Source organism: Planococcus citri, chromosome 4 (genome assembly GCF_950023065.1).
Source record: "Planococcus citri chromosome 4, ihPlaCitr1.1, whole genome shotgun sequence".
Lineage (NCBI taxonomy): Eukaryota > Metazoa > Arthropoda > Insecta > Hemiptera > Pseudococcidae > Planococcus > Planococcus citri.
In genome coordinates this window covers 17,113,444-17,131,411 of record NC_088680.1, presented here as the reverse complement: position 1 = coordinate 17,131,411, position 17,968 = coordinate 17,113,444, and the positions used below count along the sequence as shown (strand labels likewise).

The following is a 17,968-nucleotide window of genomic DNA, read 5'->3' as shown; positions in this document are numbered from 1 at the left end:
TGTAACCTCTACTCTACGTCTACCTACTTCGAGAAATGTTGATTTTGCTTCTTTAAAATTTTCAAAAAAATTGGCTATTTTCCTTGAAACTTTTTGATTTAATTTCCAGACCAAAAAAAAGAGGATTTTCCTGCAATTTAGGCAAATGAAGAAAGCAAACCTTTTTTGTCAATTCTGATTAAGTAGGTACCTAAGTAATTTATAAAAGCAAATCAAGCTGTTCTTGAAATTTTACCAAAAAAGCAGATTGTGTTTGCGACAAAAAGCACGGTTCTGACAATTTTGACCAAAATAGGGGAGTTTTCCGCAATTTTAAGCCAAAAGATGTAAGAATTTTGGGTAATTTTGATTTTAAAAAAACTGATTTTTTGCAACAAGAAAGCAAGGCTTTCCGGAAATTTGACTGAAAAAAACCTTTTTTTCGTCACTTCAACGTAAACTGATTCTTCTTTACAGTTTTTATAAAAAGTTGGAGTGTATCGGAATTTCAGCAAAAAAGTAAGATTTTGTGGTTGTGGTAATTTTTAATGATTTTGATGTTTTTTTAGTATCATCGTCACATTCAACCCCTTCTTGTCAAGCACTGCACGCAGTTTTGGAGCCTCCAGCAGATTTTTGAATATTTTCACAAAATTCTACCGACATGAATTCGGAAAGCTAACATTATAATCGCAGTACTTACCTATACCTCAATTTAAATATGATGAGTCAGTGTGTTTTTATAAATTCAATTTTCTTAAAATCGTCGTAAATATCTGTCCAAATTAACCCAATACTCACGTGCTAAAGTTGAATCGTGCGGATCATGGATCCATACTCCATTTTTTCCCAAAAAAAATAACTTTACCTAGCGACCGAAAAAGTGACAAAACGCGAGCAAAACATTTTAAATACTGAAAAAATCACAAAAAAAACTAGAACACTGCAAAGATAAATGTTCTGATTTTTAATTTTGAAAAGTTGAGCTAACTTGTATTACATTACATATTTTGCAACGTTTTGCGAGGGGAAAGACTTTTTAGCAATTTTGGTAAGAAGCGATAATTTCTGTCAATTTTTGAAAATTTTCAGCAAAAAGCAATACTTTAGCAAATTTTAGCAAAAAAGGGGCTTTTTGTCAGTTATTGGTCATTTTTGGCAATTTCTGTCAAAAAAACGAGACTTTGGACGATTTTTGGAAAATAAACGAGATCTTTTTGTAATTTTTGGAAAAAAAAGCCACAGTTTATTGCAACTATTGCCTTATTGGCAATTGTTGGAAAGCAACATTTTTTCTCAATTTTTTCAGAAAAAGGGGAATTTTTGGCAACTTTTGACGATAGAAGTGAGATTTTCTTGTAAATTTCAATTTTTAACTAGAAGTAAAAAACAACAGACTTTGTAAACAAAATTTTAAAAAGAAAGAAAAAGCATCGTAATTCGTGAAGCGATGCACCAATTTCGAGCATAAATGCTCAGTCAAGCTGATTGATTTTAACAGTGATGTTATAGCGTTTTTTTAGGAAAACTGAAATTTCCAAAAATTCGCTAGAAGCTCCAAATTAACTTGAAACTACCTGCAGTTAGCTTAGTAACCATATTCTCAATTTCGTTTGGTAAAATTCTATAGAAAATTGAATGGTGCTTTTCAAGAAGGTCCTATCGACCGATAGGACCTTTTTGAGGAGTTCATGAAATTTGAATCTCTGACGTTTTCTACACAAGATGGTGCAAACCGCAGCGCTCCATGTGGTGTTGTTCACAAACAGCAGCTATATGAATTATGAAGTTGGCTAGGAAACGCAACTGGAAAATGCGCGCATTACCTTCTTCTCCGAAATGGTTGATCACAACTATACCAGAAGGCACTCTTGAGTAGTAATTTTCAACGCAGAATTCAAATTTTGAGTCAATTTTGCCCCTCGACCCCAAGGGGGGGTGGTACCAAATGAAAATTTGGGGAAAATGTGAAAAAATCGAGTATAGTGTCGAAATCTTGATACTTTGGGTTAAAAACAACGATTTTGGAGTCAATTTACCTCGTAGCCCCCCAGGGGGGTGGTATCAAATAAAAATGCGAAAAAATCGAGTATAGAGTCGAAATCTTGGTACATTTGGGCTGAAAACCCGATTTTCGAGCCAATTTTGTCCTTCGCACGCCAGGGAGGAAGGGGGTGGTACCAAATCGAAATTTGGGGAAAACAGTGAAAAAATCGAGTGCGCACTCACACATGCATGGCTAAAGTATGAGATGATACAGATTTTCGCAGGTTTCCGCAGGTAAATCGGTCGCAGTTGTTTTACATACACTAAAATGCATAATTTTTCATATTCGTCGTTTTGGGGAATGCTGGCGGAAAAAACTTCTGCCCTACAGTATTAAAGATATTACATTAAAGTACTCAATTTTTTCACTTTTATCCTAAATTTTGATTAGGTACCACACCCCTCCCCCCGGAAGCCGAGGGACAAAATTGACTCGAAAATCGGGTTTTCAGCCCAAATGTACCAAGATTTCGACACTATACTCGATTTTTTCGCATTTTTATTTGGTACCACCCCCCTGGGGGGCTACGAGGGAAATTGACTCAAAAATCGTTGTTTTTAACCCAAAGTATCAAGATTTCGACACTATACTCGATTTTTTCACATTTTCCCCAAATTTTCATTTGGTACCACCCCCCTGGGGGGCTACGAGGGAAATTGACTCAAAAATCGTGGTTTTCAACTCAAAGTATCAAGATTTTGACACTATACTCGATTTTTTCACATTTTCCCCATATTTTCATTTGGTACCACCCCCCCTGGGGGTCGAGGGGCAAAATTGACTCAAAATTTGAATTCTGCGTTGAAAATTACTACTCAAGAGTGACTATTTCATGTTTTTGGTGGGTTTGAGAAGGAATAAAATCGATTTTTAGGTGAATAACCGCAAGAAGGTCCTGTCGTTTCAAGAAGGTCCTATCGAGGTCTCTTTTGTAAAGCGCTCCCATGGAAATGTTGGTGGTGGAAAAAAAATTACTACGCAGGAAATAAATAGTGGAAAGATGCTTCTATTCAACAAAAAAAAAACCGGAGCTCGCTATTCGGCGTTAACATCTCGTGGCGGCGCCACCATCGACTTGCTGAAAGGGGGACTTTTTGCAGAGAATCGCATTCATTCGCATCTCGACAAGTCATGTGTGCGCGTGTGTAAGTGTGCGTGAGTATGGAAATGTCCCCCTTTCAGCATGATAACATGTGTTTCATGCATTTCACCGCCAGAGTGCAACACATGTTCGTTGACTCCGAATCTCATTTTAAACCAAAATGGCAAAACACTGAAATATAAAAATGCGTTTTTCTCAAAACCAGTTTTTTGTCGATAGGACCTTCTTGAAAAGCACCATTCAATTCCAGGTATCAAAATTAGCTGGAGGCACCAGGAGGCAGGAATTTCCAAAAAGTTGCTAAAGGGGCTTCAAAACGACTTGAAAGTTGAAACTATAGGTACCTGCAGTCGACTTGATAGCGTATTGAAAATTAAAGTGCAGAACTGCAGAGTAAATTTTCGCTTACCAACTTCATTTGGTAAAATTTCATGAAAATTTCAAGTTCCAAAAATCTGCCAGAGGCTCTAAGAAATGCTTCAAAAGGGTTCAGAAACATTTCAATCGATTTATTGACAATTTATATAGGTCGCAGGTAGGGTATATATCCCAAATTTCAGCTTTCTGGCCTTCTAGGTTAATTTGATGAAATTTTGATGCTTTCGCGTTCGCATTTTTGGCCCAAATTTGAATTTTGGAAATTCTCCAAAAATCGAAAAAATGCACTTATACTTATAGTAGTATGTATGTACTATCTAAGATCTTGGCTGAGTATTTTAGCTATGTTGTTTTCACAAAGAGTAGATTAAAAATTAAAAAAGCGGCGTAGGTCTAAGGGAACTCATCTCATCTTCAGCTTCCTTTTCAGAAAGTCTATTTTTTGCAAATTACTTCTTCTACATGAATGGTGAATGGAAAACAAAGAAAATACCGAATACGCATGCACTGATTTCTTATCAGTTGTACCGCACCACACCACCGGGCGACGGGCCAATCATTGGCCAATCTGACCCTGCACTGCACAATATGAACAGCATCACCTGGTGGCTATTTTTACATTTTTATCTTATTGACCATGATATGATTCAACATCTGATATGATTGTGCTATTGAAGTATTGACTCAAATATCAATTATCATACAGGGTTTGCATTTTTTAGTGTATTGACCCGTGACCGATCGTTGAGATACTTCATAGTTGAATTGAGTAGATAAAGCTTTGTACAGCCATCAACTACTGGTGATCACAACAGTACAGGTACGAACAATTATGTAGCTATATTAATTCGGGATTATCACTCATGGCGTGATATTTTTTGGAAAGTGCTAAATCCTGACATTAACTTGTTTTTGAACTTTCTCTTACTTTTTACGAAGTACTAGTAATAAACCGTTATATGTGTTTTGTTCTCAGAAGCAACATCAGATATGGCGGATTCTCAGTTGGATAAATCTACGATCGATACAACAACTACAACCGATGGCGATAACCATTCTAGCGGTGATGTCCCCGCTGTCACACTTGACAACGAATCGTGGGAGAATTTTAAAATAACCAAGTCGACAGATGCCAATGACAAAGAGCACGATTTCAAACTGTTATTGGAAAATCCACGAAAAAGTATCCTCGGCGATACTTGGATTTGCACCGAAAAAGGCGATAAATATTACTTGGATCGAGCAGTCTTGGCTTCCAAATCAAACTACCTTGCGAGGCTGTCGGAAGGCAACGTAAAAGTAGACATGGGAGCAATGATTATGAGTATAATTCATGAAGACGACATGTTATCTCCCATCATTGAAGTAATGTACGGAAAAGATTTAAAAATCGTGATATGTGAGAGTAATTTCGTCGACTTGTTAAAGAACATGTGTCATTTAGAGATGCAAGTCGATTTAGACGTATTCAAAGAGTTCATCGAAGAAACAATCATACCGAAGAAGGAATTATGTCACGAAATGATCAAGTTATATATTTTTTTACTCAACTCGAGAGTGGTGGAAGAATGCAAATGTGATTATTTACTACCAACCGTTAGTCATTATTTCTCTGAAAGATTGTTCGAAGCGTACGAAATAAAAGAATTTTTATCCATGCCCTACGAAGGACTACTCCGAGTTCTGTTACATAAAAACAGAGATGAATACCAAGATGAGGTTTTAGTCGGTCATGTTTGTGCAAAATGGATTTGTCACGACTTTGAAACTCGTGTCGACAAATTGATCAAATTGGTGAATGCGACCAAACATCGCCATGGAATATTCCGTTATTGTGGTGCAGATGAGGAGCAATCTATAATGGATATTTTGAAGAAGATCGATGAAAATCTCAGAATGCAACAACTGAAAAAATACTTCAACGAGTTGTATCATTACTATGGTGATATTACGTTTGGTGAGTGGGTACCTAACCTATATTTTACTTTATTAATCAACTGCAGAGTTAGATTTATTTCGCTTTAATTTTTTATTTTTTAAATCAATACTTATACTCTTGAGAATGAGAAGATTGATGTGAGCTGAAAATTGAAAATCTGTTCCTAAAAGTAAACGTCAACTTTGACTGGATAGGTAAATTAGTGTGAAATTTTATTTGCAGATCGATCTGCGATCTTTTTCAGTTCATATAGGTAAAATGCCTTCGTAAAACTGAGCCGAATGAAAGAATTAACCTAAAATACAAAATAGTATACATACTAGAATTGTGAGACAAAAGTTCTTATTTTTGTTCGTCTATGTTTACAGATTGTTCGCAGTTGGCCGATGAAATATCAGACGAATCTCAGAATCGTATCATAAACGTCATCGACCTACCTAGCAGATGGGCCACTTTTCTGGAAAAAGGACGTTTCTGTGATCTCATCATCGACGTCCATGGATTTCCTTGCAAATTGCACCGTATCAAATTGCTGTCCGCATCGCCGTTCTTTTACGATCTTTTAACCAAGAACAACAGATCATCGGATTTTCTAGTCAACGAAAATTCTGAAAAAGATAAATCGATAATCGAGACACATACATTTGATGAGATCGACGCAGTAACTTTTGAAAAAATAATCGACTACATTTACGAAGGAGAAATCGAGATCACTTCGCAAGATCTTATAATGAATTTACTCCAAGCTAGCAAGTTTTTGAAGATAGATGATCTATATGAGAAATGTCGTTCCTGGATCTTAGATATTGATAATGAGCTCCATATTACTGGTGACTTTTTCGATTTATTTCATTACCTTTATGAGAATGAACGGAATTCAGATCTGTATAACATTGTAGTCGCTTATATTCTTGGATATTGGCCAGGCTTCGAAGATAATAATGCCTTCAAAAACGTATCCTTGGAAGTTCTGAAAGAAATCGTCGCAATACCCAAATTAGAAATGGAAACATCCGACGAAGTTGTCGACCTGTGCTCGAAATGGATCTTTCACGATATGGAAAAAAGATACCATCACATGTACGAGATCGCCAAAGCTGTTAATCGAAATTACACCGTGAAAATTGATCCGCTGAAATTAGAAACACTTGAAAATTCTGCCGATTATTCGTTAGATTGGGTTAAAAAATCCTTCACGGAGATCCTGCAGTCCACTGCTCTTGTGCCATCGAATTGCGATCCATTTTTCAGGAATGATCAGAAACCCCGTTTTATTGGCGTCAAATCTGAAGGAGCGTTGAGCATTTTGAATGAATATTTCAGCGAAATCGTTTCCATAAACCTGAAAGGTTTGCCTACCTATTCGACACAGCCTAATACTTCAGTTAATCGTCATTCAGCGACTATCATCGATGATAAATTATTCGTACTTTTTAATATCGATAAAGAATTCTATTTTTCTGTTCATCTTCCGACTACGAGATCGCAAAAATTCATTTCGTTGGCTACCGATGTCAGAATGCATTCGTCAGTCGAGTATACGATTTTTACCTGCGACGATGAAATATACTACTCTGCGGGTCTACTTATACTTAAATATTGCTTCCATTTGAATCGATGGATTACTGTTCGGAAACCGCGAAGTAATGATGGTAAAACGTGGTTTACGAGTGATGGAAAAGTCCGGTTCACAATATCCTTGAAAAAACCAGTGAATCAAGGTTGGTCCAATGTTCTTCGGGCCTATGTTTTCGATTACAAGACAAAAACAGCGAAGTTGTTGCCAAATATGCCTATTAAGCCATCACTCGTGGTAAAGGAACCTGAAAAATGGGATAATTTACCTATCAAAGTGAATGTAATCAAGAATGACCTTTGCGTCTTGTTCAAATCAAAGACTTTCTTTTTTCATTGGAAAAGTCAAACTTGGAGTAGTATTGATAATTTGTATGAAGACTTCACCACGTTTACTGAACGTGCTGACGATATTTTGTTCATTTCTACCAAGAATGGAGCTCAGCTGTACTCTCCTAATGACAAAAAATGGATCGCAGATCAAAAACTGGATAACTTCGAGAGTATTTCTGCCGTTCATACAATTATGAAATGATCCGTTGGCATGATTGCTTTATCGTCGCTCAGGCTTTTTTTTGAATAAGTAAGGCGTTTATTTTTTTATTTTTGATATTCCAAGTTTTTCTTGGTAAATGATATTTCAATGTTTTTTGATTCGGAATTACGATTTTATGTGCTGAGTGATTGTAAAAAATTCCGGATCTTATGCATACCTGTACGTAAAATGAGTTCACTGTTTATTCGTAAAGCTAAACATAAATTTTCAATTCTATGTACCGAGATATTTTTAAGGTAACGTATTTACAATTTTGTTCGTTTCATTATAATTAATTAATTTGATTTTGTTCTTTCGTTTGGAAAATTTTTGTCCACGAGTATTCGATTCATTTCTCGTTCTGTATAGTCAAAAATTGGCCTTTTATGTTTGTTTTTCCTCGACGTGACAAAAAATTTAACCTCTACCTATGTACTTCGCGAAATGTCCATTTTGCTTCTTTAGAATTTTTTTCACTTCGTTCAAACATATGTACAAATTTCAAAAAATTGGCCACTTCTCTTGAAACTTTTTGATTCAATTTCCAGAATTTTGAACAAAAAAAAAGAGGATTTTCCTGCAATTTTGGCAAATGAAAAAAGCAAAACACTTTTTAGCAATTTTGATTGAGTAAATATAATTTAAAAAAGCAAATTAGACTAGCTGTCTTGAATTTTTTTATTGCAGAAATACGAATTATAACATGAAAAACTATTCGTAGGTAGCTAGGCACCTATCTAGCTTTTGAAAAATATAATTATTTAAGATTGTGTAAAAGGAACACGAAGAGAATAGTTTGCGAGTTGCGTCATATCAGCCACTCGGTACCTCATTTTATCTGTTTCAACTATTTCATTCTCCAACGAGCTCCAGCTGATAAGTGAGAAAAGTAAAGCTCCGTAATCGATCATGAACTAGTGCAGTTTTTTTCCTGCTTTGTGCTTAAATGCAGATGAAATAATTTATTTCGTACGTGAGAAGTCACTTGAATAATTTATTATTAATCCGACTTGTTTTAGAAGTTTTTCTCTCCATTAAACTAACTACATGGTGTACACAGGTAGGCTACGAATTATTGTTCATTTATGATGTGATAATAATTATTACGATTACTTATTCTATAAAATTTAGTACAAATTGTGTGATATTTTCGATGCTTAAGATAGGTATGCCTCAAGTTTCGTCTAAATTGTATCTACTCATCTTGTAAGGTTTTATTTATGATAAAAACTGAATTTATAAGTACTCGTATTTATCAGAAGTAATTGTGCAAATTGCAGAGAGCATAGTTGTTATTTTGAAGTGGTTGAGAGCAGTAATTCTATGTGAGAGCAGAGATTTTAGGTACTTAGTATTACATAAATATCGTCTTTTGGCTAATTTTTAACGCCTACATTTTGTAATTCTTTTCACAGAAGCTACCTACACGTTAGACATGTCCTCAGACTCTCAGATGGATAATTCTCCTACGATCGGCGCGACTGATGATTATTCCAATGACGACAGCTGCAGTACCGTTTCTGACGACGAATCATGGCGAAATTTTACAGTAACCAGATCGACGAATGCTGACAATAACGAGCACGATTTCGAACTTTTATTAAAAACCCCTCGAGATGGTTATTTCGGTAACCCTCTAAAAATTACGAGCATTCTCGGCGACACTTGGATTAATTACAAAAGAGAATATACTTATAAATATTACTTGAATCGAGCAATATTGGCGTCAAAATCAAAGTATCTGACAAGATTAGCCGAAGACAACGATGGAGAAGACATTAGCAACGCCATTGTCGAGACAATTCAAGAAGACGACGTATATTCTCCAATTATTCAAATCATGTATGGAAAAGACTTGAAACGCTTAATCGAGAAACATAATTTCGTCGACTTGTTTAAAAACATGTGCTGTCTAGAGATGGAAACCGATTTAGACGTATTCAAAGAGTTTATCGAAAAAACCATTAAATCGAAGGAAGAAATCTGTCACGAAATGATCGAATTATACTTCTTCATGCTCAGCTCCAGGCTGTTCGACGAATCCAAATGTGATTATTTACTACCAACTGTCAGTCAATATTTTTCCGATCGGTTGCTCGATGCTTACAAAATGAAAAAATTTTCATCAATGCCGTACGAAGGACTCCTTAGGATTTTGTTACATAGGAAGACGGATGAATTACAAGATAAATGTTTGATTGGGCGTATTTGTGCCGGATGGATTTGTCATGATTTCGAGACTCGTGTCGTTAAGTTGATCAAGTTGGTGAATGCGACGAAACATCGTTATGGAATTTTTCACTATTGCAATACCGACGAAGAGCAGTCGATAATAGATTCTGCGAAACAGATTGGTGATAAATCTCGAGTACAACAGGTGGAAAAATTGTTTAACAAGTTGCTTCATTACCATGGAGATGTTTTGTTTGGTAAGCGTTTTTTTTTTCATTTTTTTTTGAAGTTCACACAGTGCATTAAGTAATTTCTTTCAACTTCATCTTTTCATTTTTTTTTTTTTTTCAATTTACGATTCAAAGTTTTTTTTTGAAAGTATACTTATTGACAAGAGAATCTTTATACATTTGGTCAACTCAATCAAGCTGAAAATTTTCAACTGCCGAAGTTAATTTTTCGATTTGTAGAAAATTTTTGAAAATGGCTGAAATAGCCTATTGAGATAGGTACCTACTTACCTACTAACGAATAATTTTCTACAAAAAGAGCAAAAATGGAGATAAAAATTTGAATATTGGTTTATACATACTGAAGTCGACATTTCCAATCGATTGACATCATTTTCCAGCCGATCTGGAGCCTTCAGAAAAAATAATTGTATTTTCTCCAGCAACTTCGAATCGCTCCAAAAAGCGTTGCAATAAACTTCAATATCTGAAAACGTGATCCTATAATGAATTCAACATTTCAAATCAATTAGGGCTGGGGATTTGTAAATCTGTGAAGTGACGAGTTGAAAAATGTATTTTTTTTTACAAGTTGAAAGATCTCTAATTTTAAAAAAATCTAAAATAATCAATTTCTGGAACAAATTATGCTCAAAACTTTTTGCAATCCCCTAAATTCGACCTCTATAAATCGATTGGCATCATTTTCAGGCCGATCATGGAGCCTCCTACAAAAATTGACCTTTCTCCAGCAATTTCAAATCATTCCAGAAGTGGTTATAATCAACTTCAGCTGCTGAAAATTTAATCCAATCATGATTTCGACGTTCCAAATCGATTTTGGAGCCGTTGAATCACAAATTCGAGTTGAAAAGTTGAAAAGTGTATTTTTTTTACGAGTTGAAAAAATCTCAAAATTTTGAAAAAAATTCCATAATCGTCGAACAAATTATTCAAAATGTTTGTTACCATCCCAAAGTCTATCCCAAAAATTTATTGGCATCATTTATAAACCGATCTGGAGCCGCTAAAAAACAATTGACTTTTCTCCAGCAATTTCAAATCGTTCCAGAAGTGGTTGAAAATTGAAATCAACTTCGGCTGCTAAAAATTCAATTTTATCATAAATTCGTTTTTCCAAATCGATTAGAACTGTTGAATTGCAAATCCGAGATGACGAGTTGAAAAGTGCATTTTTTTACTAGGTAGTTGAAATATCTCAAATTTTGAAAAAAATCCAAAATCGTCAATTTGAGCAATTCCAGAAGTTTTTTTTTTAATGGCCCAAACATTCGACTTTTTTTGTCCAAAAATGCCAAAAACTCTCACTTTTTTTCAAAAATTATGTATACCTACTTACTTACAAGGGAACCTCTTGAGGTGTCACACTCCGATTTGAACGGGACCGCGATTTTTGGAAAGAGCATAGTCTAAAACCCCAAAAACCAAATTTTCAGCTGCCCAAGTTCATTTTTTGATTTTTGGCGAATTTTTGAAAATTCAAAATTGATTGTTTTTGGCGATTTATGCTTTTTTTGAAAGTACGTACTTGATCAGTAAAAATAGTCAGACTAAGTCCCGAAACTAATATTATTTACCCAAATCCAAATCTCACCATTTCCAGCCATTCTAGAGCCTCCAGCGCGATTTTTCCATTTCTCCAGAATTTTGAATTTGCTCCAGAAGGCGTGAATATGAAGTTGGGCAGCTAAAAATCGAGTTGTATATTACACTCGACCTGTTTAACGAGTTTATCTACATTTGAGCCGATTTTGGGATGTGACACCTCAAGAGTGGTTTTTTGACCAGCTTTTTTCAAAATTAAAAAATCCAAAACATCAAAAGTTTCCCGTTTGTGTGAAAATTTTCAAAATTCACGAAAATCGCTGTATTTTGTCCAAAACTAACTCCCCAAATCCAAATTTCACAATTTCCAGCCATCCTGGGGCCTCCAGCGCGATTTTTCAATTTCTCCAGAATTTTGAATTTGCTCCAGAAGGCGTGAATATGAAGTTGGGCAGCTAAAAATCGAGTTGTATATTACTTCCACTCGACCTGTTTAACGTGTTTATCCACATTTGAGCCGATTTTGAGAGTGACACCTCAAAAGTGGCTTTTTGACCAGCTTTTTTCAAAATTAAAAAATCCAAAATATCAAAAGTTTCCCGTTAGTGTGGAAATTTTCGAAATATACGCGAATCGCTATATTTTGTCCAAAACTAACCTCACAAATCCAAATTTCACAATTTCCAGCCATTCTGGGGCCTCCAGCGCGATTTTTCAATTTCTCCAGAATTTTGAATTTGCTCCAGAAGGCGTGAATATGAAGTTGGGCAGCTAAAAATCGAGTTGTATATCACACTCGACCTGTTTAACGAGTTTATCCACATTTGAGCCGATTTTGAGAGTGACACCTCAAAAGTGGCTTTTTGACCAGCTTTTTTCAAAATTAAAAAATCCAAAATATCAAAAGTTTCCCCTTTGTGTGGAAATTTTCGAAATATACGCGAATCTCTGTATTTTGTCCAAAACTAACCTCACAAATCCAAATTTCACAATTTCACAGCCATTCTGGAGCCTCCAGCGCGATTTTTCAATTTCTCCAGAATTTTGGATTTGCTCCAGAAGGTGTGAATATGAAGTTGGGCAGCTAAAAATCGAGTTGTATATTACACTCGACCTGTTTAACGAGTTTATCTACATTTGAGCCGATTTTGAGAGTGACACCTCAAAAGTGGCTTTTTGACCAGCTTTTTTCAAAATTAAAAAATCCAAAATATCAAAAGTTCCCCGTTTATGTGGAAATTTTCGAAATTTACGCGAATCTCTGTATTTTGTCCAAAACTAACCCCCCAAATCCTAATTTCACAATTTCCAGCAATTTCACAGCCATTCTGGAGCCTCCAGCGCGATTTTTCAATTTCTCCAGAATTTTGGATTTGCTTCAGAAGGCGTGAATATGAAGTTGGGCAGCTAAAAATCGAGTTGTATATTACACTCGACCTGTTTAACGAGTTTATCTACATTTGAGCCGATTTTGAGAGTGACACCTCAAAAGTGGCTTTTTGACCAGCTTTTTTCAAAATTAAAAAATCCAAAATATCAAAAGTTCCCCGTTTATGTGGAAATTTTCGAAATTTACGCGAATCTCTGTATTTTGTCCAAAACTAACCCCCCAAATCCTAATTTCACAATTTCCAGCAATTTCACAACCATTCTGGAGCCTCCAGCGCGATTTTTCAATTTCTCCAGAATTTTGGATTTGCTCCAGAAGGCGTGAATATGAAGTTGGACAGCTAAAAATCGAGTTGAATATTACAATCGACCTGCTTAACGAGTTTATCTACATTTGAGCCGATTTTGAGAGTGACACTTCAAAAGTGGCTTTTTGAGGTGTCACTCTCGCTCCAAAACGGCTGCAAATGGTGGAATTTGCGCTCCGGGGGTTAGTTTTTGATGAAATACAGCGATTCACGTGAATTTCAAAAATTTCCTCACAAACGGTTATCTTTTGATATTTTTTGGATTTTTTAATTTTGAAAAAAGTTGGTCAAAAAGTGAGGTGTCACTCTCAAAATCGGCTCAAATGTGGATAAACACGTTGAACAGGTCGAGTGCAAGTAATATACAACTCGATTTTTAGCTGCCCAACTTCATGTTCACGCCTTCTGGAGCAAATTCAAAATTCTGGAGAAATTGAAAAATCGCGCTGGAGGCTCCAGAATGGCTGGAAATTGTGAAATTTGGATTTGGGTAATTAATATTAGTTTTGGGACTTTTTTGACCATTTTTACTGATCAAGTACATACTTTTAAAAAAAGAGCATAAATCGCCAAAAACAGTCAATTTTGAATTTTCAAAAATTCGCCAAAAATCGAAAAATGAACTTGGGCAGCAGAAAATTTGTTTTGGAAGTTTTAGACTATGCTGTTTCCAAAAATCACGGTCCCGTTCAAATCGGAGTGTGACACCTCAAGAGGTTCCCTTGTTAGGTACCTATTCAAAAATCTCTCATTTTTGCCAAGAAATTTTCTTTTTGGTAAAATTTGTCGAAGTCTCGCGTAGGTTTTTTTGTCATAAATTACAAAAATTCTCATTTTGTTGCCAAAAAATCTCAAAAAGTCTAGCTTTTTTATCAAAATGTTTAAAAATACCTAGTTCAACTTTTCAAAATTAAAAATCAAATTTATTTTAATGTTGTGATGTTCTGTTGTTTTTTTTTTTGGTATTTTTTTTCTTCGTTAAAAATGTTTTGCTCGCGTTTTTTTTTTTTTTTACTTTTTTGATCGCCTACCTACCTTTAGCTTACTTTTTCGAGCTTTTTTGGTTACTCGAGTTACTTATTTTTTAGGGAAAAATTTGATAAGAGTTCTGAGTGAGTCAAATTTCAGCTCGATCGAAGTTGACGAGTTGTGATTGAGGTTTCTTGAAAATGTAGAGGAAATATACATATACTTCACCTACCTAGGCTATTGGAAGAATATTTTAATCGAATTCAAAATTCCTGCATTTCGAAAGTACACTCAAAAAGAGCAATGTAATTTTGAAGCATTCAAAAATCTGATTTTAAAAGGTGTGTTGGTTAATTTGGTGAAATTTAAGGTAATGACAATGAGTCTGGATAGGTATTAAAAATCCTAATATAACTACCTATGTGTTTGAAAAAAAAACTGTAATGTTACTTAAACATAACTTAAAAATTCATCATTTTAAATAGGTAATCATTTACAACGTTTTCTGTTCACAGATTCTTCGCAGCTATCCGATGTAATCTCCGACGAATCCCCAATTCGTATCATAAACGCCATCGACCAACCCAGCACATGGACTATGTTTCTAGAAAAGGAGTATTTCTGCGACGTCGTCATCGTAATCAAAGGGCTCTCTTTCAAACTGCATCGCATCAAGCTATTATTATCGTCACGTTTCTTTTACGACCTGTTCACCAAAAACAAAAAACCATCTTCCAGCACCAACGACGAAAAATCTGCAAAACTGACCACAGAAACCCACACGATCGACGAAATCGACGCCACAGCTTTCGAACAAGTGATAAGCTATATTTACGAAGGAAAAATAGATGAGATCGGTTCGGAATATTCGATGATTAATTTGCTCAAAACTAGCAAATTCTTACAAATAGACGATCTGTACGAAGAATGCTACGTGTGGTTCTTGAATTCTTTGTGTAAAATCACCGGCGACGTAATTTTCGATCTATTTCACTTCCTGTACGAAAATGAAAGAACTTCAGATCTGTACACCTTGTTGGTCCATCGTATTCTCGGTATGTTTCCGGAATTCGTCGATTGTAATTTTAACAACATCTCGTTGGAAATTCTAGAGGAAATTGTCGCTTTACCCGAATTAGAAATGAATTCCGCCGATGAAGTAGTCGACCTGTGCTCGAAATGGATCTTTCATGATATGGAACAAAGATACAGCCAGGTTTACGAAATCGCCGCAGCTATCAATCGAAATTTCGCTTTCGACGTTAAACGACCAAAGTTGGAAAAACCTGATTCTGAAAATTCAGTCGAGCATTCGCTAAAATACGTCAAGGAATTCCTCATCAAATGCCTATCTTCTTCCACGCTCGTGCCATTGAATTCCGGTCCATGTTTGAAGAATGACCAAATGCCTTGTTTTATTGGCTTACAAACAGACGGAGCATTAAGTATCGTGGATAAAGATTTCAACGAAATTGTCTCCATCAATTCGACTACTTTACCGGTTTATTCTGGTCAAGCTGCGATTTCAATTAGTCATTATTCGGCGACTGTAATCGATGATAAATTATTCGTGCTTTTCAACGTGAATGAAAAATTTCATTTTTATGCCTATATTCCGACGTCAAGAAAGTTCATTTCGTTGGCCACCGATCCCAGAATGCATTCGTTCTCCTCTTACACGATTTTAAATTGCAACGATGAAGTGTACTACGTCGGAGATACCATTTTACTTAAATACTGCTTCCATCTGAATCGATGGATTACATTTGTGAAATCGAAAAGTAGCAGGAAGTGGTTCACCAGTGATGGAAAAATGCTGTACAAAATATCGTTTCGAAGATCACCAACGGTTAATCACTCCGGAGAGCTTATTACTTCGTTTTTTGATTTTAAACAAACAACTTGGAATAGGTTACCGGATATACCTGTTCAGCCATCGCTCAAAATTGGCGAACGAATCGAGTGGAGTGATTTTCCCATTGCAGCGAGTTCGATTGGCAACGATTTGTGTGTTTTGTTCAAATGGGAAACGTTGTTTTTTCATTGGAAAGTTCAAACTTGGAGTATGATTGAAAATTCGTACGAAGGTTTGGTGTCGTTGGCGGAATGCGATCGTGATATTTTATTTATTTCTGCCAAAAATAAAATTCTGCGGTATTCTCCTTTTAACCGAACATGGGTTCTTGTTCGAACGTTGGATAATTTTAGTAGTATTTTTGCTGTCCATAAGACTATGAAATGATAATTCAATCTTATTTAAAGTAATATGTATTTGTGATGATTTTTTTCCTATTAGGTAAACACCAGTTGTCTGGCTGTTTTTTTTTTTTTTTTTTCATATAATTGTCTGTCTTGTTTAAGTGATATTTTGTGATGAATTTTTTTTTCTGTTGAACACTTTAGTTGTCTGGCTGTATTTAATAAAAAAAAAATTGTTTCATATAATTGTGTCTGTCCAACGTTTGATATTATTGTACCTATTTTAATTTTATTTAAACGTTCTATTTTGACGAAAATATACTTTCCTGTCAATTATAATTATGTCCAAAAAGATACATGTACCTCTACCTACCTATTTATTATTTCAATGTATATTTAATTTTTTTCTGATAATAAATGAATGATTTTTCGTAATTCGTAATTTATTTTTACATTTTCGAGTCTGTAACTTTCTTGTAATGAAAAATTTGAGACGAAAAATATGCATTTTATAGTGCAGGAAAATCATATCCACAAATGTACGAAAAAAACTGTTTGAGTATTCATCAAGTGTACCAAATTTCTCGTTGATAACAATTTTTTAGAAATTTTTTCATTGTTCAATGACTTTGGTTTTTTACTTTCTGTTCGATTTTTGGAAATCGAATTCAACTCTTTTTTGTGGGCCAAAAAATTCAGTCTGGAAAACGTATTTTGGATTTTCGCAGTTACGTACAATAGAGGAGGATAGAGACAAAAAAGTCAATTTTCAAAATGACTCAAGCTGAAAAAAATGTTCAAAGTGGGTTTAAATTTCTCAAAAAAAAATTTCGGAGAAAATGCATTTTGAGCATACCTATTTGAAAAACCCAGTCTGAATTTTTAAAAAACAATTTTGAAGAACTTGGAGTTCAAAATGAAATGATTTTTGGAAGTTTTGAAGAAATTTCATGTGATGTGATCCATCAAAATGGGTTAAAATTTCGCAAGAAATCAAAATATTTCGACGAAAATGGATTTTGAGCATTTTTGAAGAATTTCGAGTATCGAAATCGGGCCATGATTTTGGGAATTTTCGCAGAAATTGTCACGTAATCGATTAAAACCGGTTAAAATTTTGACAAAAAATCAAAAATTCGGTCAAAATTTAAAAAAAAACAGTTTTGAAGAATTTTGAGGTGAAAACATGAGGTCATGTTTGGGAGTTTTGAAAAAGTACCATATGACCTATCAAAGTAGGTTAAAATTTCGCGAGAAATCTGAATATTTCGTTGAAAATGAATTTTGAGCCGAAAATTTGAGCCATGATTTTTTGAATACTTAAAAATTTACAAGAATTACAAATATTTCAACAAATTTGTGTTTTGAGCATTTTTGAAAAATTTTGAGCCAAAAAATTCAGTCACGATTACTGATTAGATTTTTAAGTGAGCTTTGTAAATTGGTGAAAGTTTGGGGGAAAATCAAAAACTTCGATCAATTTTTTTAAGAGCATTATTGAAAAATTTTAGCTTTAAATTTGTTGATTTTTTTGAAACTTGAAATCGTAAATGGGGACACCTATCTAAATGCGTCTTATC

The 17,968-nt window shown here is 34.8% G+C and overlaps 2 protein-coding genes across 2 annotated transcripts; both read left to right on the top strand.

Annotated features, from left to right (window-relative positions):
* Positions 1-4,062: 4,062 nt before the first annotated feature.
* LOC135842475 (uncharacterized) lies at positions 4,063-7,868 on the top strand. The gene is made up of 3 exons (XM_065359956.1): positions 4,063-4,326; positions 4,483-5,463; positions 5,814-7,868. The coding sequence occupies exons 2-3, from the start codon at positions 4,497-4,499 to the stop codon at positions 7,553-7,555; spliced, it is 2,709 nt and encodes a 902-aa protein (XP_065216028.1). The 5' UTR covers positions 4,063-4,326; positions 4,483-4,496; the 3' UTR covers positions 7,556-7,868.
* Positions 7,869-8,253: 385 nt separating this feature from the next.
* LOC135842474 (uncharacterized) lies at positions 8,254-16,584 on the top strand. The gene is made up of 3 exons (XM_065359954.1): positions 8,254-8,615; positions 8,971-9,984; positions 14,705-16,584. Exons 1-3 carry the CDS (start codon positions 8,603-8,605, stop codon positions 16,429-16,431), a joined length of 2,754 nt encoding a protein of 917 aa, XP_065216026.1. The 5' UTR covers positions 8,254-8,602; the 3' UTR covers positions 16,432-16,584.
* Positions 16,585-17,968: the final 1,384 nt, after the last annotated feature.

What these genes read in the sequence shown, in the direction of transcription:
- LOC135842475 (XM_065359956.1), top strand. Translation starts at nt 4,497, where the DNA reads ATGGCGGATTCTCAGTTGGATAAATCTACGATCGATACAACAACTACA. An exon ending in CTATGGTGATATTACGTTTG is followed by an intron (nt 5,464 to 5,813) that starts GTGAGTGGGTAC and finishes CTATGTTTACAG; the next exon opens with ATTGTTCGCAGTTGGCCGAT.
- LOC135842474 (XM_065359954.1), top strand. An exon ending in CCATGGAGATGTTTTGTTTG is followed by an intron (nt 9,985 to 14,704) that starts GTAAGCGTTTTT and finishes TTCTGTTCACAG; the next exon opens with ATTCTTCGCAGCTATCCGAT.